Genomic DNA, 24,387 nt, shown 5'->3' on the forward strand with positions numbered 1-24,387 from the left:
TGTGTGTGTGTGTGTGTGTGTGTGTGTGTGTGTGTGTGTGTGAGAGAGAGAGAGAGAGAGAGAGAGAGAGAGAGAGAGAGAGAGAGAGAGAGAATTTGAGTGGAATATTTCTGCAAGAGAATGCCGGCCCATCTAAAGTTTATAGCCCTATAGAATTCAAAACAAAACAACAATGAACCCAGGGTGTAACCACCATCCAGATAAGGAGAACCTCCCTAGTCCCCTAGCCTTCTTCTTGAGTGCCCTCCGGGTCACCACCGCTGCCACCCTGAAAACCGCTTTCCACACTTCTTGCCCGCTCTGGCGGTTTTAATGCCTGCATTTAAGGGAAGGCACGTGCAACTGCTTCAGGCCTCCACCCTCAAGGAAGTCGGGGGGGGGGGCGTTCAGCTAGGTAGGGAGAGTCTGGTGAGGTTCCAAGATCTTGATTTCCACTCTGTCCCCGGGATGTGGGAGTGTGCACTAATTTGGCTCCTTGCGTTTGTCAACCAGAAGATTCAGGAGCCAGCCATCCCCGCTGCATCCTCTCCCGGCGGGGAGTTTGCATTTATAGATCTGTGGCCAAAAGCACAACGTCCCCCAGCCTCGGGCCTGCACACAGAGGAAGCTTATCCTAGCAGCTCATTCTAAAGCCATTTCCGAGTAAGAAGCAGATAAAGGCTCGGGTCCGGTACCCTTTCAGAGCCGGCTGCTGATCAGAGGGGAGGTCCCGGCTTTCATCTGCTCCCGGCGGGCGGCCAGGCGGCCAGCGTGTTTATTCCCCTGGCGGAGCCGCTTCCGCGCGTGCTGGCCGCTGCAGCTGTCTGGGGACAGCGCGGGAGCGGGGACTCGGGGTGGCGGGGAGAGAGAAGGCGCGGGGGGCACGCGCGAAGGGTACAGAAGGGTGCCGGCCGTGTGGGGCTCAGCAACAGCTAAACCTAGTGACACCCTCCTTCCTGCACTTCCCTTCCTAGCCCTGAGCGACCCCCCCACACACACACTGTAGGGTGTTATTTTCAGGTACGTTTAATGTCAATCAGAAATAACTTACAGCTCACAGGATCATTTCGTGTGTTTCATTAGCTAGTAGAGCGCTAAGGAAGTCACAGCTTCCAAATTCAGTCTAGCCTCTTCCGTGGAGGCCTGCTCACCTGATGAACAGCCCTGCAATTTGGGCGTTTGGGTTCCAGCAATAACCTTTTTCCAAATCAGGGGCAGATGTGAGGTTAGGGGTGATATTCCTCGCCGTGCAGCCGCCCTTCCACCCTGGACAGACAACTGGATATTGGGCATGGTGTGGCTGGCAGCACTTGGGGCCGCCACAGTGTGGTCTGCAGGCCCTTGAAGCATGCCTTCAGCAAGCTTGGCTTAGACCTGGCCATCTGTTTCTAAGAGGGCAGGCCATCCTGCTGCAGGGGACCCACACCAGATATCCTGGTACTCTCCTTCCCCACGCCAGTGCCCCAAGTGGCCTCTGGAAGGGCGCAGACCCTGTAAGCTTTGGGAGCAAAGTACGGGAGTCTGAGTATCTGCCTGGCCCTCTGAGCTGCTGAGCTGCTGAGGCAACATGGGAAGGTCAGGGTCCCTCAGTCCCCTTTCTCTCTCTCTCTCTTTTTTGCCTTTTCGAGACAGGGTTTCTCTGTGGTTTTGGAGCCTGTCCTGGAACTAGCTCTTGTAGACGTGGCTGGTCTCGAACTCACAGAGATCCGCCTGCCTCTGCCTCCCGAGTGCTGGGATTAAAGGCGTGCGCCACCACCGCCCGGCTCCCCAGTCCCCTTTCGTTCCAGTCTACACACACTGTTGTAGTGGCGGCCAGGCATTTCTTCCTGGCCCTTGTATGTGGGTCCTGGCCCTAGAAGGGGGCTGTGGCTGTCCTCTGCTGGTGCCACCTGCAGCAATTGACTACCCGGGCCCAACAGCCAGGGCTGCCCATTTTCTTGCTCTTTCTGTTGCAGTTACGAAACGGTGGCCTGGAGGGGACAGGGAAGGCGAGGCAAGGCAGCTGCTGCCATCCTCTTTAGCTTTAGACCCACCAGGAGTGAGGCAGGGCCAGAAAACAGAGTGGCAGCCGCTCCAGCTATGCCCCTATGCCGGGCTGAGGGCTGGTTTGAAGGAGGAAGCTGGATTGGGTTCCTGAGTTCTCTGGCTCCCCCCCCCCCCGCGATCCTTGGAGAGGGGGTGGATTTGAAAATGTTTTCAATCGACATCTGAGACAAATTCTTCCACACGGTTTATAAGTCCCTAGACTTGCAGTAAGAACTGCCATCCCCCAACTTCCAGGCACGCGTACAGGCACACATGCGCACTTGACCCACAAGCTCATGCACAGGCGCCTGGGCCGCCATAGCCGCCCTTTTCTCTCTGCAGTGTGTGTCCTAGTCTTTCCTGTAGCAGGAGAGGTGCATGGGCTGGGCTAGGCAGGGCCTGGAGGGGAACCTTTCTGCTCAGGGTCCCAGTTTGCTGTGGGGTCTGCCAGCTCTGGAGAACTTTATTCTTTCCGGAAGTCCTACTCTAGTACTGATGACAAAATGGAGGTGGGTGTGTCCAATCTGTTTGAGGTTTTCAGGGCAGCGTCTTGTGAGGTTCTCTGGCTTAGTGAATGGCTTGCTGGTGCTGTTTTGATTCTCAGCACCACAGTGGAGGGGTGGGTTGAGGCTCCCACATCTGTGGCTTCGATCAGGTTTGGATCCTGCTTCTCTCCTGAGAAACCCCTTCATGATTTGGTTTTTGTTTGTTTTTGTTTTTCGAGACAGGGTTTCTCTGTGTAGCCCCGGCTGTCCTGATACTGTAGACCAGGCTGGCCTCAGAGATTCACCTGCCTCTGCCTTGGGAGTGCTGGGGTTAAAGGTGTGCACCACCACCACCCTGCCCTGCTGATTTTTCTTTTTCTATTTCTTTCTCTCTCTTTTATTTTAGTTTATTTTTTTGAAAAGGTTTCTTGGTATATAGTTCTGATTGGGCTCTAACCAGAAGTCCCCCTGCCTCAGCGTCTCTGAGTACTGGAGTTATAGGTCGGGAGGAACAGCCATGCTGATTTGAAATGGACTATGTGACCCATATATAGTGACGGTCATCTGACCCAGTGTGTGCTAAGCAAGTGGTCTACAGCTGAGTTCCATCTCCAGCCCTCTTTGTGGGGAGTCAGCTGGGGAAGGGTGAGGGAGGGGTTCTGGCTTCCCTACTCTGTGCTCCTGCAGGTTTGCCTGTACTGAGTGCTGAACGTTCAATTAGCGTCCTGGACAGTTTCATCACAGGCTACAGGAACTGGAAGACTCACTTTTGTTGGGTCCATTTTCAGAGAACTAGGCCATACCCCTGGCTTGTGGGACATGGGAACAGAGCAGAGACTCAAGGAAATGGTAGTAATGTTATCCTTATCTGAGAGGTAGGGAAACTGAGGCACAGGAGATCTGGGCAGGTGGCCTGAGGCTTAGCTGGTTAGAGATAGGCCCGACTGTGATCAATGGCAGGCTGATTTCTGCTTCCATGTTTTGGCCCATGAGGCTTCTCCACTGGCTTCCTGGTTAAGGTGCTGTGTACAGCCTCAGTGAAGCATGCGCCGTGAGAAATACCCCTGCAGCTCACACAGGAAGAACCAGGCTTAGCAGGGTTTTCCCGAGTTCTCTTTCCTGTGAGAAAGGCATCTCACTGCCTATGGGAGCAGCTGACAGTGGCGTCCAGGCCAGCTGCACTAGTGCCCTATGATGTCACCTCAGAACTCAGCTGTTTGTAAGCTGGCAAAGGACTGGGGACAATTTGAGGCAGCCAGAACGCTACTGAAATGCCCCCTCACTGTCCCAAACAGGGTCTCTATGCTGCCTGCTGCGGTTCACAGCTACCGGGTCCCAATCATGGGGGATTCCCACGGAGGGAGATTTGGACAAGGTGTACGCTGTCTTTCTGGGTGTAGATTGACAGCTGGTATGGGGTCTGGTGTGGTTTGAACAGTTCTGTCCTGTGGGACAGTGAGGACAAGAGAGAAGTGGGTCATGACCTTTGGCTAACTCTGCTGTTTCTCCCACTGTGCTGCCTTAACCCTTGACCCCCTCAGGAGGATGTTCCCCAGCTACAAGGTAAAAGTCACGGGCATGAACCCCAAGACCAAGTACATCCTGCTCATCGACATCGTCCCCGCAGATGACCACCGCTATAAGTTCTGTGACAACAAGTGGTAAGAGGTCCAGGGCCTGTCTCTCCTCCGTGCTGGCGCTCTTTCTTCCTGTGAGTCTTTACTGCCCGGAGTCATTTTGCTGGGGTGCTTCCTGCACCCGGGCAGGGGCTGAGGCTGGTGTATAGGTTTCGCTGCCCCTTGACAGGCCCTAGAACATCTGCCTGGGACTCTCTGGGGTCCATGGTGGCGGAGGTCACAGACGCACAAGCTAGACTAAAGCTCAGAACACGCTCTGGATTTGAGATGTTCCAGCTGACACGTTTACAACATTGAAAAAGTAAAAAACTATACAAGGGTGTGCGGGGGATGGAGAGGGGGTTGGTAGCTCAGGGGTTAAAGCACTGCCTGTAAATAAATAAAACTTATAAATAAAACACACAGAAGTGCCCACACTCCCTGAAGTGTCTCTATAAACAGCCCTAGTCTTTGAAGTCAATGCTGGCACCTTCCTTCATCTCCCCCTTCCTACTGAAGTGAAGGGAGGAGCCGGGAAGCACTAACCCCTCCTCTCTGTTCCCCTCCCCTCCCCCCTGCATCTGCCCTGGGCCTTGGTTTGCTCTCAGGGGGAATGGGGAGTTTGGCTTCACCAGACCCCAGGGAACTCCTCTGCTGCCACTGTCTGTCTGCTTTGTCTGCAGGATGGTCGCAGGGAAGGCTGAGCCAGCCATGCCGGGGAGGCTTTATGTCCACCCAGACTCTCCTGCCACGGGGGCCCACTGGATGCGGCAGCTGGTCTCTTTTCAGAAGCTGAAGCTGACCAACAACCACCTGGACCCCTTTGGCCATGTAAGGACTGGGGTGGTGGTCTTGGGAGAGAGAGCAGCCATGGTGGTGGTGGGGTCTTAAGGTTGGAGAACAGGAGAGACTCCACTTTTTATCAGGCCTCTGACCCTGCACACCAGCTGTGCATCCCCTTCCTCCTCACCAGCTGGCGACTCTGGGCAAGGCTGTCAGCCTTTTTGAGTCTCTGTTTCTGTGTATAGAGACTGGGTTTGACTGTATGTGCCTTCTGTGGTAGTGAGGCCTAGATGGGGGGTATGCAGAAAGTTCCCTAGAGAAGAGCCAAGTGAATGGTGAGTAAGGCCGTGGAGATGATGAGGAAGGTGGTAGTGATGGAAGATGTTGCTGATGCTGGCAGCTGTGATGATGATTGACGGGTAGTGATGATGGCCACACTGGTGATGCTGACCATGGTGGGGGTGGTGATGCTGTGACGGGGCCCCAAAACCTATTCCTGCTAGACTCTACAGATGTGAATTTTGAAGTCCTTCTGACCTCTGGAAAGGGAGCGTTACCTCTGGCTCCTGGCTCAGCTGCTGCCTGGGGTCTGGTTCATAGGTCAGGATGGGGGTGTAGGAGCGGCAGTGGTGGCTGCCCGCAAACATTCTAATCCCAGTTTCTCGGGCTCATTCTTTCCCCATCTGGCCCTGGCAGGCCCACAGAAAGGAAGTTTTTATGTGAAAATCTTTAGCTTAAATGTGTTGGAAACAGAAGCCTGGCAGCCAGTATCGTCTTGCGGGGCATCAGACCCTGATTCTGTAGATGCCTGCGATTCTCTGGTAGTGTGGTGCAGGGGTGTGGGCGAACCTCAGGCAGTGGAAGCCGCTAGGTGCTGCACACCTGAACACAAAGGTCTCTTGCATAGCTCAGTCTCTGGGGAGACTGAGTTAGGGTCAGTACAAGTCAGGGTCCCGAGAAGAAAAGTTCTTTCTGGAGAATGCTGGAAGTGCTTCATCCTGTTTGACAGGAAGCTCCTGGTTTCAGTTTCAGAATCTGATCCAGCTTTCTTCTTGGTCATTGGTGATGTAAATACACATTTAGAGTACAGGATGCAGCAAATTATCCTTTTCTGTTTTATAAGTCTCTATCCTGGGCTTTCCATGCAGATCCCAGTGGGGAGGGTCAGTCAAGCCCCAACTCCCAGAGCAAATCCTAGCCAGGTCTCTGCCCATGTGACTCCTGCTGAACTTTGCTTGGCTGGACTGTGGTATGGGGCTTACAAGATGAGGGAGGGCCTCTGATGTCAGTGGGGACTGTAGAGACAGGGCCCTCTAACTAACCCTGCAGGCTCATGCAGCACTGGCCGGTTGAGTGAGTCGGGAGCTTGACAGGTGAAAGCATCCTGAGATTAAGGGTTTGGATGGGACCTTGGGTACACCTGCTTGTTACCATAGCTCCCAGCTACAAGGTGTTTCCTAAGACATTTCTACTTCCCTGGCCCTGCAGAAGGTGAGAGGAGAAGGTACCCAGGCTTAGAAAGCCAGCTCTTTAGAAGGAGAAAATACTATGTTTTCTTAGCTCCATCCTTGGTGGCTCCTCATGGTTTTTTGTTTCGTTTTGGTTTTTTTTTTTTTTTTTTTTTTTTTTTTTTTTTTGAGATAAGATTTCTCTGTGTTGCCCTGGCTGTCCTGGCACTTGCTGTATAGACCAGTTTGGCCTTGAACTCACAGAGATCTGCCTGCCTCTACCTCCCGAGCACTGGAATTAAAGGCATGTGCCACCAGAGACAGGCGGATCTCTGTGAGTTTGAGGCCAGCCTGATCTACAGAGCAAGTTTCAAAGCTACAGAGAAACCCTGTCTCGAACCACCCCCTCCAAAAAAAAAGCATGACACCTACAAGGTCATTTGCAGCTATTTGGGGCTAGAGAGATGGCTCAGCGGTTATGTGCACTGTCTGTTCGTTCTTCCAGAGGACCTGGGTTCAATTCCCAGCATCCACATGGCCATTCACAACTGCCTGTAACTCTACCTCCTGGGGATTTGACACCCTCGCACAGACGTACATGCAGACAAAATACCAATGCACATAAAGTAAAAATAAATAAATCTTTAAAAAAAGAAAGAAAGAAAAAACCAAGGGCGTTTGCTACCACTGCTCTGCCTGACGCTTTTCTTAATTTTCTGAGGACCAGGTATGAGGGTTTGGGCTCAGCAGTTCGTCTTTCATGGCAGTTGGAATCTAGAACAGGAACTTCTCTCACACCACTTGGCTAGAAACCACTTTGCTCCCAAAGTCAGGGTTGATTTCTAAATGGGAAACCTGTGGGGTTTAAAAGCTTCTTTAAAAAATATATATAGATATAGATTTATAATGTTTGTGGGTGTTTTGTGTGCATGCCTGGTTCCAGAGGAGGTCAGAAAAGAGCATTAGATTGCCTGGATTTTAGATTCTTGTAAGCTGCTATGTGGGTGCCGGGATTGGACCCAGGTCTTCTGAAAGAGCACCTACTGCTGCTGCTGAGCCATCTCCAGCCTCTCCATGTGGGGCTTTGCAGCAAACACCCACAAGGAAATTTCTAGTAAAAACGGTAGAGAAGGAGGCTCTGGAGGGCGGGCAGGCGCAGCGTATGACCTGGATTTTTTTTTTTGTTTTCGAGACAGGGTTTCTCTGTGGCTTTGGAGCCTGTCCTGGAACTAGCTCTGTAGACCAGGCTGGTCTCGAACTCACAGAGATCCGCCTGCCTCTGCCTCCCGAGTGCTGGGATTAAAGGCGTGCGCCACCACCGCCCGGCTGACCTGGATTTTTTTAAGAGAGGGGTCGGCAGCAGGAAAAGAAAGGATCATGGGAGTAAAGTAGGCCAGCCACTGCTGCAGCATGGCGCACCTTCAGCTCCACTTCTGTCTTTGTGCTGCTGCAGACCTGACTGTCCATCTCCTGCTGCTTCCCTCCCACCCCCACCCTTCCAGGAGGCCCTGGCTAGGTGGCCCCGTAGTGGAAATAAGGCGTCCCCACTTTCCCTCCTCATCTTTTAAGAGTCTAGCAATACTTCTTGGGCTTCAGGAAGCCAAGTAGGATTGAAGTAGCTCCGTAGGGACTGGCACACAGGTCTTGCTTTCCTGCAAATCTGGAAGCGGGAAGGACATGTGTGCAGTGGGTTATGCATAGTTCTGAGTGCGGGGAGATAGATGCCGCCATCATCTGTGCCAGGCCTTTCTGCTTTCAACTGGCTGAGGAGAAAGGGCCATCTCGCAGGGTGACTCTGACAGGAAGGACTGAGATAGCCCTCATCGAAGTTTCTTTCTTTCTGTTTGTTTGACTTTCTGTTTTGTCTGACTTTCCTCCCTCCTGAGACAGGGTTTCTCTTTGTAGACAAGGCTGACCCCGAACTCAGAGATTCATCTGAATTTCTTTCCTTTTTTTTTTTTTTTTTTGGTTTTTTGAGACAGGGTTTCTCTGTAGCTTTGGAGCCTGTCCTGGAACTAGCTCTGTAGACCAGGCTGGTCTCGAGCTCACAGAGATCTGCCTGCCTCTGCCTCCCGAGTGCTGGGATTAAAGGTGTGCGCCACCACTGCCCGGCTCATCTGAATTTCTTAACAAGACATAGATACACTGGAGGTGGAGGGGGCATCCATAACGTCTTTTCCCCCTTCCCAACATCCCAGTGACATACTGAGGTATGATTATATCAAAGTTCACCCTGAGGAACAGTGAGCTTATTGGTTTATTCACAGAGCATAGATATGGGGTTACTCACAAGAGTGTGGGTGCTTCTCCTGCAAAAGGCTACACTGAGAATCTTTACCCAATATGAAAAATAGCTTCCCCATTCACTGCATAGTGATTTTCCCATCCCATTTATCTTCCTCCATTCTTTAGCCTTGGTTCTGAGTTCAAATACAGTTCCTCAGGGGAGGAGGCACAGGCTCTCTGTGCTCAGAGCATGCACACCTTCTCATCCCTGTACTTACAAAGCTATATCTGAGCGCTTCCGTTTGTATCTCTACAAACACAGTCACATGGATTTAAAAATAAGTCACCAAGGAAACTGGGGAGATGGCTTAGTTGGTTCCCATAAGCCTGAGATAGATCCGCAGCATCGATGTCAAAAAGCCCTTCCCAGTGACATGTGTCTGTCAAACACAGTGCTGTGGGTGTGGACAGGTGGACCCCACTGCCTAGTTATCAGAATTAATGAACTCTGGATCCTGTCAGAGAGCCTCAGAAAGTAGGATGGAGAGTAACCAAGCACAACGCTGGATGCTGACCTCTGGCCTCCACATGCACACGTGTGCATAAACACAGCACAACACATACAAAATTTGTCATGGAGTAAACACAAGTGTTTTTGCTGTGATGTGGTTAGCCGCTGTTACTACTTTCGGCATTGTTGGCACATACAGGCAGAATAGGCTAAGATCCCAACGCCTTGTGCACCTTGCTCTGTGAACAATGTATCCTAGTGATGCTTCCGTTGAGAGAGAGCTCCCTCTGCCTCCAGTGCAGCTGCGTTCTACCTTCCTGTGGTTCCATGAACAACTTTGCTTTGCCAGGTGCTTTGGTCTTTGTTTTTTTTTTTTTTGTTTTGTTGTTTGTTTTTGAGGCATAGTAGCCCAGGCTAGCCTTTAACTTGTGATCCTTCTGCCTTCATTTCCTGAGTACTAGGATTATAGGTGTTGACGCCATCCTAGGCTATTTTTCACTTCTTTGTTTTCTGAGGCAGGGTCTCCCAGTGTAGCCTTGACTAGCCTAGAACTTGCTGTGTAGACCAGGCTGGCCTCACACTCTAAGAGATCTGCTTGCCTCTGCCTCCCGAGGGTGAGATTAAAGGCGTGCACTACCACACCTGGCTACTTTTCACTCTTGGTTATGCTTGAGTGGGTGCCAGATACGTGTGTGCAGTAAATGGCCTGTTCACAGTTGGGAAGGAGAGTTTTGAAGATAGTCACCTCCCTGCTGTCAGGGGAATCCACAAATGTGTGTGCCCACTGTGGCCTTCCTGCAGGGAGGGAAGGGGGCTTTTTCAATTATTCTTTTCCTTTCTTGTGTATATGTATGTGGTGTATGTCTACACGTTCACGGGAATGTGGGGTATTTGCACCTGTGTGCACACGCATGTGGAGATCAGAGGTCAGCCTTGGATGTTGTTCCCCCTGCATCCACCTGCCTTCTCTTCTGAGAAAGGCTCTCCCTGGACCTCATGCTCACTGATCTAGATACGTTGGGCATCCAACCTCAGGGACCGTCCTGTCGCTCACTGCCTCAGCTTGCAGGTTACAAGCATGTGCCGCAATGCCTGGCTTTTGACATGTGTACTGAGGATCGAACTTGGGTCCTCATGGTTGTACTGACAAAGCCATTCCCAGCCCCAGCCCTTTAGATCCCTGACAGTTAGATAGGCAAACGATAGGAACCAATTGTAGTTTTAATTCAGGTCTCCTCTTCTCCCTGGGCATCTCCTTTTCTGTGAACCGTGTGCTTCTTCCTCCACTTTCCCCTCAGGTTTTCGAGCTCATCAGTTTTTAGCTTTTATAAATGTGGAAGCTGTAGGTCCCGTCTAATGCGTTGGCCAGTTTGTCACTTGATCTGGCCCACGGTGGTCATGGTTTTCCCTGGCAGAAGTTTTTGATTGAATTTATCCTTTCTTCCTTTATAGGTTCTGGGAAGACTTCAGTTATTTCTTTATGAGGGAACTTTCCTTCGGTACTTTTTTAGCATCTTTCTGTGCAGCCCAGGTTGGCCTCAAACTTATGATCCTTCTGCCTTAACTTCCTAAGTGCTTTGGGGAACTGTTCTAGCCACCATGTGAGCTCTATGATCAGACTCACGTGGTCAGGCTTGGCAGCAGATGTCTTTAACCACTGAGCCATCTTGCCAGCTCTGGATTTATTTATTTATTTATTTAGATTTTTGAGACAGGGTTTCTCTGTAGCTTTTGGTTCCTGTCCTGGATCTAGCTCTTGTAGACCAGGCTAGCCTCGAACTCACAGAGATCTGCCTGCCCTGCCTCCCGAGTGCTGGGATTAAAGGCGTGCGCCACCACCGCCCGGCTCTGGATTTATTTTTAAGTACAAAATAGGAACCCTTTAGAATTATGCTAGCATCTGATGGAGGTGTCAATCCTGATTTTTCTGTCTTTTGAGAGAGCTACCTAGCTGTTCCATCATCAATAAGGGAGGGTCCTCTTCTTCTGCACTCTGGGTCCCCATGTGAATTTGTTTATTCATGTGCCAGTCGCTTTAACTGCTGAGACTTCTTGATACATTTAGAGTTTGGCAGGACTTGTCCCCTTGGCTCTCTGTTTTATTTTCTTCTTGGCGAGTTGTGTGTGTGTGTTTCGTATGAACTGTAGGATCAGCATGCGGAGCTGAAAAGGAAACTTGCATTTCTACAGTATTTCCTTTAGATTGTAAACTGGCTTTGGGAGGATTGCGAGGAATGCCCTCTTCTTGACTGGAATCATCTCCTTGTCCTTCAGAGTGCACTCAGGTGCCCTCCCCAAGGCTCTACACATTCCTGTGGGGGTCTCATCTCGGGTGTCACCACCATAAATGCACTGTATGTTCTCACCACTGGATTCTCGGTGATGGTATGTCTCACATTGTGTCTGGATGCCCGGAAAGCCAGTGGGCACTGGCAGACAGCATATGAGTCATGAGCCCACACAATGGGATGCTGTTCAGACAGGTGGCCTTTCCTGAGCCAGGGGCTGCTGTCCCCCAATAGATCTATGTCTCCTTTCCCTCTTTGTCACCCCCATTTCCTGACTGATAGTGTGTCAAGACCCCACCAGTGCCTTGGGAGCTACAGAGACCTGAGGACCAGGCCATCCCTACACAGTAGTTAAATGGAAGTGCAGCTCAGGAGTTGGTGCTGCTTCTGCCTCCACCTCGGATTGCTGACTAATATGCAGATGTCTTCTGATGTTCTCTCCATGGTCTATTAAAATGAGGGTGGCAATGTTGACTTTGTAATAAGATGTTGTTAAGATTAATTACGAGGTATGTGATACCTCGCCAGGGCCTGGCGTGAAGACTGCGTTCTCCTGACCCCTTACTGATGGCTGTGGCTGTGGGAAGAGGTAAAAAGGTTCCTGGCTGTGTGTGAGAACCCAGGTTGCTGTCCTGGGAGCGAGCTCAAGGTTTCTCACGTGAGCTGAAGGTCTTTGCCTGAGTCCTTGTTTTCCCACTTTCACCTTAATATTTTTCTTCCCTTTCTTTTTTTGACAAATACCTCGTTCCACAGCCGAGGTTGGCATGGATCTCTTGGGGGTCTCTCTTCCATCTCAGCCTCCCAAGTCCTGGCATCGCAGGTACAAGCCGCTACATCCACTCTCCTGCAGATCCTATCCATGTCTTAACCTGGACAGGGTGGAGGAAGTGATCTTAGCAAGTGCACGATGCTGGGTAAATCCAGTTTTAAATGCCGTTGTATGGCTGGTATCTGAGCAGATGCTTTGGGGTCCATGGTCCTTACAGTGTCTAGCAGACACCTTCTTAATAGTCGTGAGCAGGGTGTACTTTTTCCAAGGCCGTCTGGAATCTGCTGGGTTGCCGTCTTCATCCGGCTGTGTGTTCTTGGGTGAGTCATGTTCCCACTCCAGGCCCTCTGTTCCTCGTTGTAAGTCCGGGGGGTTGGGTCAGAGCCCCTCTGCACTCTGCCTTTCTAGGGCTCTCAAATTCTTGGATTCCATTGGGACTAAATCTAGACCTCAATGGCAAAGCACGCATGGTAAGCCCTTGAGATGGATGTCTGGCGCTATTGTAATTGTTAAAATAGAGCAGGCTTCTGAATTGTGGCCAGAACATAATGAATCCCATTTCTGTAGAACAGCGATGATGACGGGGGACCAGCCGTGCAGTCGGGTGGTTGATGTGGCTAGCCTGTTTGGCCCGGCACCACTCTACAACAGATAGGCAAGGGAACCCAGCACCTGAGGAGCTCCTGACTGGAGCCAGGTGTGTGAGTTCTTTCAGAGTCTCTCAGGCTCACAGTACTGGGGTCCAAATCTCCATGTGCACTGGTTTGATGAATGGGGTCCTTCCAGACAGGTTCCAGACTATTAAGAGCTTGAAGGGTGTTTGAGACCACCTGGTTGAGAGCTGTACTTCAACAGATGGGACCCTAGTGTCTGGGGAAGAGCTTGCTCAGGACTGGGGGCTGGTGGAGCCATCGCAGGGAGGCTTCTCTGCGGCCAAGGCTGTTCCCTCTAATGCAGTTCTCAATCTTCTTAACGCTGTGCCCCTTTCATTCAGCTCCTCATGTTGTGGTGACCCTCCCCTGCAACCGTAACATTATTTTTGTTGCTACTTCGTGACTAACTTGGCCACTGTTAGGAGTCATGATGCAAAGCTGTGTTTTCTAGTGCTCTTAGGTGACCCCCGTGAAAGGGTCATTTGAGAACGGATGCTCTAGGGGCTCCTATCTGCCTCTGCAGGCCCCACAGTTTCTGTTCCCTGGAAGGTGTCTTTGGCAGTCTCTCAACACAAGTCATCAGGAACGCTGTCATGGGCTAAAGTGGTGGCCTTCTGAACATAGGACCTTCATGGAACTGGTGGGAGTGGCCGTGGAAGGAGGGAAAAGGAAGAGCCTATGCTCCTGGATACATTGTGGCGGCTGCAGAATTGGGCACAATGGCTGTGGTTTGGGGTTCTGTCTGGTCTGCCTTGGTGATGCCAGCCTAGGAGAACCAGAGAGATTGGGGCCCATCCAGCGTTTGGGGGAGCTGCAGCGTGTGAATGGCCATAGAAAGTTTGTATTGGATACTTGCTCATTTTCAGATTCTGACTGGAAAAAAAAAATGCCAAGATTAACTTGTCTCTGGTGAGCAAAGTAAAATCTAGAGGTTTGGAGGCCTGGCCCGGCTCTGCGCTAACTCAGCCAAGAATCCTGACGTGCAAAAGAACAGATAGGACCCTTTCTTCGGGAAAGTTTGTTTATTTTAGTGGTAGTGGGAACTGAGCCCCCATTTCCAGCCCTGGGTGAGTTTGTAGTTTTGAAGAGTTAAGAAGAATTAGAAAGCCACATGGCACAGGCAGGGCAGATACGGGAGGTCCCACACAGGGCCGGCCTTGCAGAAGGAGAGAAGACAGGCCTAGATGCGCAAGAACACCAGTGCAGCAGGAAGGACCATGCTGAGGTGGGGACACACCCAGGCTGCCTCCCCAGGAACAGAGGTCCTCCCTGAGTACCCATGCCTTGGTGACTTGTACAGGGTGACAAGTCTTGAGGTGCTTCCTAAGGCCCAGCTCTGCCCTATCAGGACATTCCTGGCTGCAGGAAAGATGTGTTCTTCTGCCTCGTATTTAGCTGGGCAGTGTCCTGAGCTACCAGAGAGCTCTGCCTTTATCCTCAAGAGGGTAATGGCTGTTGTACAAGACAAAAAGGCTGGCCAGAACACCTAAGTGAACTTCAGAGCCTAGGGCAGGCAGAAGCCCACAACTAGCCTACGCCAGCCTTCCAGATGCAAGACGAGCATGGAACCTTCTGGGCCTCAGAACTCAGCAAGGCTTTCCAGAAAAGAACCAATACTGGGCCTTTTCTCTTGGCACCGTGGCCACCCAAGGGTTAAATAGTTCATTCCACAGAGGCTGAGGCAAGCCTAGCCTGGAAGGGGCACCCCAGGCAGAGGAAAGCATTTTGAGGGGAAGAGGAGCTGAGGGCCAGCAGCTGAGATAGAAAGCAAAGGGTTAACAGATGCAGCAGAGCTGATAAAATGCCCCAAATTCCTGGTCCTGCCTCCAGTGGGAGGGCGTCTGGCAAATGTCAACGATAAAAAATGCATTTTAATGGCACCTGATGTATCCGCTACCGCGAGGGCACAGCCGTATGAAGCACGTTGGGGCAGTTAACTACTGTGTGTTTCTGCCTGGGCTCTGGTGACCAAGCATCTTGGGCTCTTCCCTAAGCTTCAGTCAGCTAGGCTGACATCTGTCCCCAAGCCCGCTGCTCTTGGGTGCTCGAGGTCTCCTGCAGGCCCAGGCATCAGTTCAGGAACTTGGCTTGTCACGGATGAGTCTTCCTCAGGCTAGGAACTGCCGTGATCAGCTCGGAGGGTAGCAAGCCCCAGTCTTGCATTGGGCCCCAAGCTAGAGCAGGACATTTGCCTCCCCTTCTCCCATCTCTCCTGTCCTGCAAACCCTTACCACAGTTGTTGACAGATGTGAGAGGTGGTGGCTGAGCCCTTACAGTGGGCAGTCCCAGGAAAGGCAGGACACCTGTAGGTTGAGGGAAGGGGGCAGGCTGTGTACTAGGATCTCACAGGTGAGCTCCAGAGAAGGCGAGGGACATAGGGTCAGTGAGTCGTCAGCTCCCTGATCTTTTGCCTATAGCTCAGCTGACTCAGCTGTATGGACTTCCTCTTTCTCTAGGCTCTTGATTGTCACTGTGAAAAGAGTCCCACACTACAAAAGCTGGGATAAGGTGCCCCTAGAACAGAGAGGCTAAGTGAGGCTGTGGGGATGGAGTTGGGACCCCAGTTCCTTTATTTGGGAGCTTTGAGACATTTCTGGGTTCAGTTCTGGGTCCTAGGCTCTCAGGAAGTGGCCAACCAGGGCCCAGGGGGTGGGGCCTGGGACTCAAATCAAGACCTTCTCTCACAGATCATCCTCAACTCCATGCATAAGTACCAGCCACGGCTGCACATCGTTAAGGCCGATGAGAACAATGCTTTTGGCTCCAAAAACACAGCCTTTTGCACCCACGTGTTCCCAGAGACATCCTTCATCTCCGTGACTTCCTACCAGAACCACAAGGTATGGTAACCCCAACCCACACTAAAACCCCACCCAACCTGCCTTCTTCCCTGAGGTGAAGTGAGGCTGCTGCCAACCCCAGGGCACATCAAGTAACGAACAGAAAAGCAGAATAGTACAGATAGCGAGATCGCCATACTGGGAAACAGCCAGGTTTTAAACCAAGGAGTCCTGGAGAAGGCAGAGCGAGGCCAGCAGCTGAAAACTAGAGGCACGGAGTCGGCCTTGGGGTGTGAGGGTTGGGTTCTTTCCTTTTAGAATCTTCTTGTAGAGATAGTTCTGGCCTGGCAGGGAGAGGAACCTGGGTCCTGTCAGCTAGATGGCTGGCATGTGCCAATCACCACCTCCTCCCTTACCTTTGGTCATAGGCTGCAGTTGGGTTTTAGAAGTGTGGCCAAGTCAGATTTTCAGTCACCCAGAATCGTTAAGAGGATTGACACATGCAGGGGTCAGAAGAAAGCACCAGAAGGGCTAAAGCAAACAGAGCAGACAACCTGGGATAAGCTCTTATAAGCAGCCAGGTCAAGGATGACCCAGTTGGTCCTGGACAGCACGCTGGCTCAGGGCTGGGGTTCAGCTTCTCCAGGCCATACCTAGGTACTCATTAGGCCTGGGCTGGGGGAGGAGGGCTACTAAGCCAGCCCGTCCTTTCTCCTCCCAGCCACTCTGTGTGTCCTTTTCCGACAGATCACACAGCTGAAAATTGAAAACAACCCTTTTGCCAAGGGATTCCGGGGCAGTGATGACAGCGACCTGCGTGTGGCCCGGTTGCAGAGGTGGGGCTGCCCTGGCCAGGGGTGGGACGGGAAGACCCAGGAACCCTAAAGCATCTTCACTCTCTCCCTGCTCCTCCAGCAAGGAGTATCCGGTGATCTCCAAAAGCATCATGAGGCAGAGGCTCGTCTCCAGCCAGCTCTCAGCTAAGCCCGACATCAGCCCCCTGCACAGCGCGCACCAGGCGCTGCAGCACTACCAGTTTGAGAACGGGGCGCACATGCAGTTCGCTGCTGCAGAGCCCCAGGACCTGCCCCTCAACACCTTCCCAACACAGAGGGACTCCAGCCTCTTCTACCACTGCCTGAAGCGCAGAGGTAGGGATCTGGGAACTGCCTGAGGGCTTGGCTTGCAAGCCTGTTGGTTCTCACTTTTATGTGACCTTGGGAATCCCCAGACAGTTCTTTTTTGTTTGTTTGTTTGGTTTTTGTTTTTTTGTTTTTTTTCCAGACAAGGGTTTCTCTGTAGCTTTGGAGCCTGTCCTGGAACTAGTTTTTGTGGACCAGGCTGGCCTCGAACTCACAGAGATCCACCTGCCTCTGCCTCCCAAGTGCTGGGATGGGGTTCCTCATGCTCAGCTCTGCCTAGAAGGAAGTGGGAAGCTAGATTGTTGGCAGTCTCAGCCACAAAGCAGGGAGGACCCACAATGCTGGGTCTGATGCTCTCCACTGAGCCTTTAAGGATGCCCACTGGTTTCTTGGGAGCTGAAATGAGTGACTGGGCACTTGGCTTCTTTCTAACAATGGCCCGGAAACCAGCATGTCCAGGCTTTGCTGCCTATTCTGTTTTCCACAGACAGATTCAAGTGCAACTAATGTTACCTTGCCAAGAGATCTTCTTAGGTCTCCAAAATTCTGTTGGGAGCAAGTCTTTTGCTTTAATCCAGAACATTCTGTCAGCTCACTTCTAGAGATGAGCCTGGCAGAGTGCCAAGTGTCCTAGATGCAAGTCCCATTATAACCTAGTCCCCTGGAGGTCAGAGGAATGGTCGTTAGACCTGATGCTGCCTCTTTAGTTTAAAAAGGTGGGCTTTTCATGTTATTCTATATTAGTCAAATTTCATAAATAAAGCTCTGCTGGAGCTCATCTATCCCATATATGGTCTATAGCTGCTTTCATAGGTCAGCAACCAAACTGAGTAGCTGTGGCACGTACTGATGGCCTTCAAGCCTATGCTACCTGTCTGGCCCTTTGCTCCTTCCAGAGTAACTGGGCCACCTGCCAATCACAGGAAAAGGTGGGGAAAGAGGCCTATGTATCCCTGAGCAGCCAGGAATCAGTCCGTCTACAGCTGGGCTATGAGGTCCACCCCTCTTCCTCCAGGCTGCCCAGCCCTGTAAACAGGGATCCCTAGAGAAGAAAGCGCAGGAGGGAAGCCAAGATCAGCCACAGAGGGGAAGTGTTCTTGAGTTTGTTGAGAGGGGGGCTGCCCCAGCCCTCAGGCCTCAGTAACCCCTGGGTCCCAGGGGCAGACATGTTACTCCAGAGGGTTGATCCCACACAGTCGGGGCCAGGGTGGGAGTCGGAGGGCAGTAGTGTTGGAAGATGCAGCGATGTGGTTTGTGGTGGCTGCTGGCGTCGTTCCAGAGGGTCTCAAAGTAGCCTGAACAGTCAGTCCTTTCCCTTGTCGCTAGTGCAGCTGCTTTGTAGAGGCTGTTGGGTTGGGATTGGCAGGACAACCGCAGATATGCCTTCCTTTTGAACACAGCAGGGTTAAACGGCTCATCTCACCTCCAGACAGCAAACGCTTGCCTACAAGCCTTTTTGGCCCACCGCCTCCTTCCCGAGGCTCTCTGCAGTAACATCATGGCCTTAATTTGCTGGCTAGTTCTGACAGATGTGGTCTCTGGGCCTGCTTGGTCCTGGCAGTTGCCTTCACTCTCCTGGGCCAAGGCGGGGCTAGCCCGAGAATGCCAGTGTGCAGAAGGGCCTCTGAGCACCCCGAGAGTCGGGCTGGCAAAGCTTGGTGTTCCCTGATGCAGTGCGTTCCTCAGTGTCCAGTGATGTGGTGTCTCCCGTGGTCTTTGATGAGGGTCCATAATCTGAGCACTTCTTGGCCATTGCCACCTTATAAAAGCTGCGGCTGATTCAAACGGTTCTGGGAGTACCAGGCAGCATGGGGCCAGGGTGGGTGCTGAGAGAAAAGGGCAGGCTGTCCTGGCGTGTGGGGTGGGTGGGTGCACCAGGTCCTGGGCCGCTGGGAACACCCTTTCCTGAGCACTTATTTGTCTTCCAGCAGACAGTGCCCGCCACCTGGACTTACCCTGCAAGCGATCCTATCTGGAAACCCCCTCTTCGGTGGGGGATGATCACTACTTCCGTTCTCCCCCTCCCTACGACCAGCAGATGCTGAGCCCTTCCTATTGCAGTGAGGTGACCCCCAGAGAGGCCTGTATGTACTCGAGTTCAGGGCCCGAGATTGCGGGGGTGTCTGCTGTGGACGACTTGCCCCCGCCCCCACTGAGCTGTAACATGTGGACGTCGGTCTCGCCGTACACCAGCTACAGCATGCAGACCATGGAGACTGTGCCTTACCAGCCCTTTCCCGCACACTTCGCCACCACCACGATGATGCCGCGGCTGCCCACCATCTCGGCCCAGAGCGCCCAGCCACCAGGAAATGCCCACTTCAGTGTGTACAATCAGCTACCCCAGTCTCAGGCCCGAGAGCGGGGGCCCTCCACTCCCTTTCCTAGAGAGCGTGGCCTCCCCACAGTGTGCGAGAGGAAGCCGCCCTCCCCACACCTGAACACTGCCAATGAGTTCCTCTACTCTCAGAGTTTCTCCTTGACCCGAGAATCATCCTTACAGTACCATTCAGGAGTGGGGACTGTGGAGAACTGGACTGATGGATGACGTGACTGCTGTATCCTTGACAACCCCAGGACCATGTCAATCCAGTATTAACCTCTGTGGGTGGCTGGCACTGCCAAGAAACATGGGAAGGTATTCCAGAAGGTGTGTGTGTGTGCGTGTGTGTGTGTGTGTGTGTGCGCACGTGCGCGTGCTTGTGTTTCTACATGCGTGTGTGTGGCTGGAGAGCATCTGTCTTCTGACATGCAGCTAAGGCCAAGACAAGAAAAAAAAATACAACTGTCTAGGAAGTAATTTAGACTTCAGGAGCCAAGTGCGTTGTTACCTGGCATCTCTTGACATTCCCTGGATGGGATGGAAGTGGAGGGCTCACGAGTTATCTAGAGGTTTTTGAAATATACTCTGATTTTACTCAGGGGCCAGCTGAGGTCTCTGGCACACAGAGGGTCTTTCTTGGCTGGGATTGGGGTTATCTGTGCTTGCTTAGGGTTCTCGGCCCTCCACCTGTAAGGGGAGCCGCCCGGCACTCTTAGGGACAGGAGTACCCCACTCCTTTGGCTTCTGGAGATTGTCTGAGACTACCTGAGCCTTGGAGTACCGTGAGGGTGGAGCTGGCCATCCTTCAGCCTGGGCTTGGATTCTTGAAGCTCCAGGGTCTGAGGCGTGACTTGCAGAAAGAATCACAGTGCTTGCTTTTCCTTCAAGGGGGGGGGGGGAATGCCACCATTTTATCTCTGTCATCATCATGAAGGTCAGAGCCCCTCCCCCAGCCCCAGCCTGTGGCCTCTCAGCCTGTCAGATACCAGCTGCAGCCTGTGACGGGCAGTCAAACACACCTTATCTGGCAACATCCCGAACTGATGTTCCACGTCTGCTGGACCCATTCGGCGCCCAGGAAAATCCCCATCCCCAGAGCAAGGAAGCTGGCAGAAGGCAGCGGATAACTGAGTAAGAGAACTTCAGTGGTCCAGCTCAGAGGAGCAGATGGTTCTTCCAGAGTGGGGAACGAGTAGAGCTTGCACTCAGTCCATCAGCATCCAATGCCACCAGAGTGTCAGGGTGGCTGGAGTGAACTCGAAATCAGAACCTGGAAATCACTAAACTCTTTGCATGCCGAATAGCTATTTATATATTATATAAATAAATATATAAATAAATATATCTATATCTCACAAATGCGGGGCCACATGTCAAATTCAGCTTTGCTTTTTACAACTAAACTGACTGAAAATAAATGCTGGAGGGAGTATTTGGAAAGACATCTATTTAAATTTTTATTACATTTGATGTTATCTAAGAATGGTTTAGATATAACATATATATTATAAATGCACACACTACAGATAAAGCTTTATTAGAAAACACATTAGCTGACAGGTGGTATGAAACTTCCAAGTGTTTTGGTATATAGCATGGACATTTTATTTTGCATATTGAGACATAAAAGCCATCTTACAACTGTGAAGTGTGTGTGTCCTTTATTAATGTCTTGCCATTGCTTGGCGGTGGTGTCTGCCTCTCCTTTTTTCTTCAAGTGTCTGGTGGGGCCCTCAGTGCCTCTAATCTAAGCGTTTATATCTAGCATGGACCCTCAGAGTGAAATAAGTTCCAAGTCCCTTCTATCTTATGTTACTCCCTAGGTTATGGGACTATGTCCCAGGGCTCACAAAGACCCAACAAGAGAGTAGACAGGCAGCAGGAATCTCACAACCCTGCAAGCGGGGGGGGGGGGGAGTCTCAAGAGTAGAGAATCCTCGATGGCAGTTACTTCGAAATATAACTACAGAGCAGGTTGGAGGCAGAGTCTGGGCTGTCTGGAGCAGCTGGCTGTGTGAGTTGTCAGCCAGCTTCACCCTAGTGGGCCTGAAGTGAAACCCTGGCCTCAAGCTGGACAGTTTCAGGCAGATGAAGTCCAACCTGGGCTTCCCACGTTAGCTGAGGAAAAGTGGTTCCAGAAAGGCGCTGGGAATGGACCAGTCCCCTGCACACGACCCTCATGCCTCGTCCATCCCCTAAGGTGTTTCTCCATCTCCATGGTCTCCACTTAAGATGGTCTTGAAACCCAGGAGAAAGACGCAAGAATTGGGAGGCTTTAAAGCCTCTTCAGGACTAAGATTCCTTGTGGCTGTACAAGGGCCCTCTGGCTGGGCAGCTTCCTACTCCCATACCTGCTGGTGCCCACCAGGACTTAGTTACAGAGAAAACCTTGATTTAGCTCAGGGACAGGGAAGGCGGCTCTTAACTCCCAAGTGTCCTGCTCATTCCTTTCCAAAGATGGTACCCTGTCCTGGACACTCCTCACTTGGAACTCAGAGGGCTGGGAGCATGTCCCTAGGTCCTCTCAAGTACCTATTTAGCTAAGAGAAAGTTGTTCCCAAAGAGGTATTGGGCCTTGAGGCAGCCCACAGAGTCCTGACTTTCTGGGAAGCTTGAGTTTCCCTGGCTGCCCCACCTGGGCATAGCAAGAGCAGGGCCTGCAGTGGGATTTGTGGAACTTTTCCTGCCCCCCTGAATCAACAACTCAATAAAAAGGGGGCACATGGGATCTTGTAGAACAAAGGGCACCATTCAGTAGCGCCAGCAGGTCATACATCATCGGCCCAGAAGCCTGCCACATGACACGGCCTGCTTCTACTGTGCCTGCTTGGGAAGGAAAAATAGCTGATTATCACTCAGCTACGGGGGCCATGATTGGGTGGCCCCCTGGGTTCCCCTCCAGCCAAGGGCTAGAGGTCTCTCAGCCTGGAAGATCAGCCACCGACTACCCTCAGGGACAGCAGGTCCTGGAATCACAAAAGAGAAGCTGGGCCAGACTGACAAATTGTTAAAAAACCAAAGCGATTTCTAGCTTTGGCAGGGCCTCGGGGGTCAAGAGGCCTCTGCTGGCCCCTCTAATGGAGCCTGCAAGAAGAGAAACAGCCTGGCCCTGCAGTGCCTTATCTTACAACATAAAATTAAAACCCACTTAAAAGGCCGGAGGGCACGTTAACATTCCGCCTGCTGTCTAATTGAGTAGTTCCCTGTGCAAAGGATTTTTCTTGAAAGACGGCTCCAAGTCTTTCCCTCCAAGTCGGGCTCTCCAGCCTGCTGGGGCAGGGGCGGCAGGGAAGGAGAGACCATCATTTCAGAGACCTGCGCAGAGCTCAGGCCAGAAAAGCACAGCGTGTCTGCTTTGCAGTCCCCAATGGTGGAGGGAGGGGGTGGGCAGGTGGTGACAGCCAAGGTTCGAACAGGCTAAGTTTTCTAGTTTTGCAAAATTTACAAATTCATTAGCAGTTATGTCAGCAGAGGCCAGACTCATTCAGGTAATGATTCAAATATGGTGAGCCCCACAGCAAAAACCTGGCAGCCTCTGTGGCCCAGAGGTTTCGATTCCACCCCCGCCCCCCCACCCCCAGCAACCCCTATGCAAATCTCTCCCAGGTCTCCAAGGCATACGGAATCAATCAGAGTCATCCTGTAAAGGGTGGTGAACTTGCTCTGGCCATCCTGAGTAATGGGAACCAGTCAGCCCCCAAGCCGGCTGGGACTGAAAGCCAAGGTGACAGCTATTAAGCAATCGTGCGCAGAACAAAATGGCAGAGGGGCCGGGTAATCAATTCAATTTCAATGGGCAGCCCACGCAACTGCAGCGTCTGTCGCAGCCGATTAGAGAGGGCCAGCCTGGAACTTTCAATGCGAGGCCATCGCAGATCAGAAACAGGCCCCGGGATGAAAAGGGAATTCGCGTCTCCTGAGGAGCGGGCGATGAAGGACTCTGTTTTATGTGACCGTGTTCTTCTTCCTCTCCTTGAAGAAAAGAGAAGGGGAGAAAAGCCAGCAGTTTGGAGATTAGATAGTTTTCTTTTCAGCCATTCATCATTATGAAAGAAAGAAGACAGGGCAAGAGCAGAGAAAGCTCCAGCGGGATTTCTGCGAAGTCTCACGACGAAGGACTGGCTTTAGGCCGTAGCCCACTAGCCCTGCCTATTACCACAGTCAGATGGAGCCTGCAGAGCGTCCAGGGTCCCTCTTCTCCAACGATGGCAAACAGGCCCCAGGGCTCACAGGATCACAGGCATTCTCCTGCAGAAATTCCGAGCGCCCAAATTGTATCATTTGTGAAAATTAAAACCTGGGCTAGAATAACGAGGAGAGGAGGAAAATGGAAGAAGAAAAGATGAGAGGGGTTGTGGGAAGACCAGCAGGTAGGGCACAGGAGACCCCGCTTCCACACCTCCTGGACCGAGGTCAGAGCAAAGAGGCCCCTTTGGCATCTGCTGCCCGTCAACACTAATCCCAGCCGGATGGCAGCTCCCAACACAATTCTAGGCTCAGACTTGGTTGCTCTATTCTCTGGTACGGAACAAGGGAAGCTCCCTGGGCACAGAAGCCAGGAGAGCTCAGCTAGTGTAGGGCTGTAGAGAGATGAGGGATGCTGGTGAGTTAACCCAAGGGATGCAGGAATGGGGGGGGGGGCATTCTGGAGCCAACGCTGGAGTGGGAGGGCTCAGGGCTGGGCTGGGAATGAGGGAGAAAGGGTTGATGAGAGACCAAGAGTGAGGGGTGCATGCGCTTGGATGGCTCTGATGACAAGAATTACAGAGATGACTAAACCAACCTCATAAGAACATAAAATGCAAGCTGAGTGGCAGCGTGCCACTCCTGTCTAACCGTTCGCAGGAAAAGAAAGGGGAGCCTTTAATGGTTATGGCTGGTGGGAACAGACTGCTGGCTTTTCTGGAAAAAGCAATTTGGTAGCCTGGACAATGACTCTAAAAGTATTCACATCCTTAAGAGAAAGAATAGCCAGAGAGGAAGACACAGCTGGATGCTGTGCAGTGCTCATTGTACTATTATTTTTAAAGCCCCCACTGGCAGGAAGCAAATTGGTAAATGATGATTTCCCTCATATTCTGGGATATGATGCAGCCAATGGAATTATGATTACAAAGAGCCTTTAATGGCATGGGAACCGATTGAAAATTAAGTAAAAAGGAAAGACATAATAGAACGTGATCTTGAGATAAAAAAAAAATGGAGTAACCAAACTAAGTATCATTAAGTAGCAATTAATAAGTGAATAAAATACATACTCATGACTTTTTTTTTTTTGGTTTTTTGAGACAGGGTTTCTCTGTGGCTTTGGAGCCTGTCCTGGAACTCGCTCTGTAGACCAGGCTGGTCTCGAACTCAC

At 51.7% G+C, this 24,387-nt stretch overlaps 1 protein-coding gene across 3 annotated transcripts in view; it reads left to right on the top strand.

The window, feature by feature from the left end:
• The window catches only part of Tbx4 (T-box 4), a 23,774-nt gene extending 4,521 nt beyond the window's left edge, over positions 1 to 19,253 (top strand). For 2 of the 3 annotated variants that reach the window (XM_005350455.2, XM_005350456.2), the window contains exons 3-8: positions 4,031 to 4,150; positions 4,789 to 4,936; positions 15,471 to 15,623; positions 16,311 to 16,399; positions 16,479 to 16,714; positions 18,637 to 19,253. In XM_005350455.2, coding sequence (XP_005350512.1) covers positions 4,031 to 4,150; positions 4,789 to 4,936; positions 15,471 to 15,623; positions 16,311 to 16,399; positions 16,479 to 16,714; positions 18,637 to 19,253 — 1,363 coding nt within the window. Of the gene's footprint in view, positions 1 to 4,030; positions 4,151 to 4,788; positions 4,937 to 15,470; positions 15,624 to 16,310; positions 16,400 to 16,478; positions 16,715 to 18,633 lie in introns of all 3 variants that reach the window. The other variant, XM_026780796.1, reaches the window with a different exon arrangement.
• The last annotated feature ends 5,134 nt before the right edge of the window (positions 19,254 to 24,387 follow it).

Source organism: Microtus ochrogaster, chromosome 7, assembly GCF_000317375.1.
Source record: "Microtus ochrogaster isolate Prairie Vole_2 chromosome 7, MicOch1.0, whole genome shotgun sequence".
Classification (NCBI taxonomy): domain Eukaryota; kingdom Metazoa; phylum Chordata; class Mammalia; order Rodentia; family Cricetidae; genus Microtus; species Microtus ochrogaster.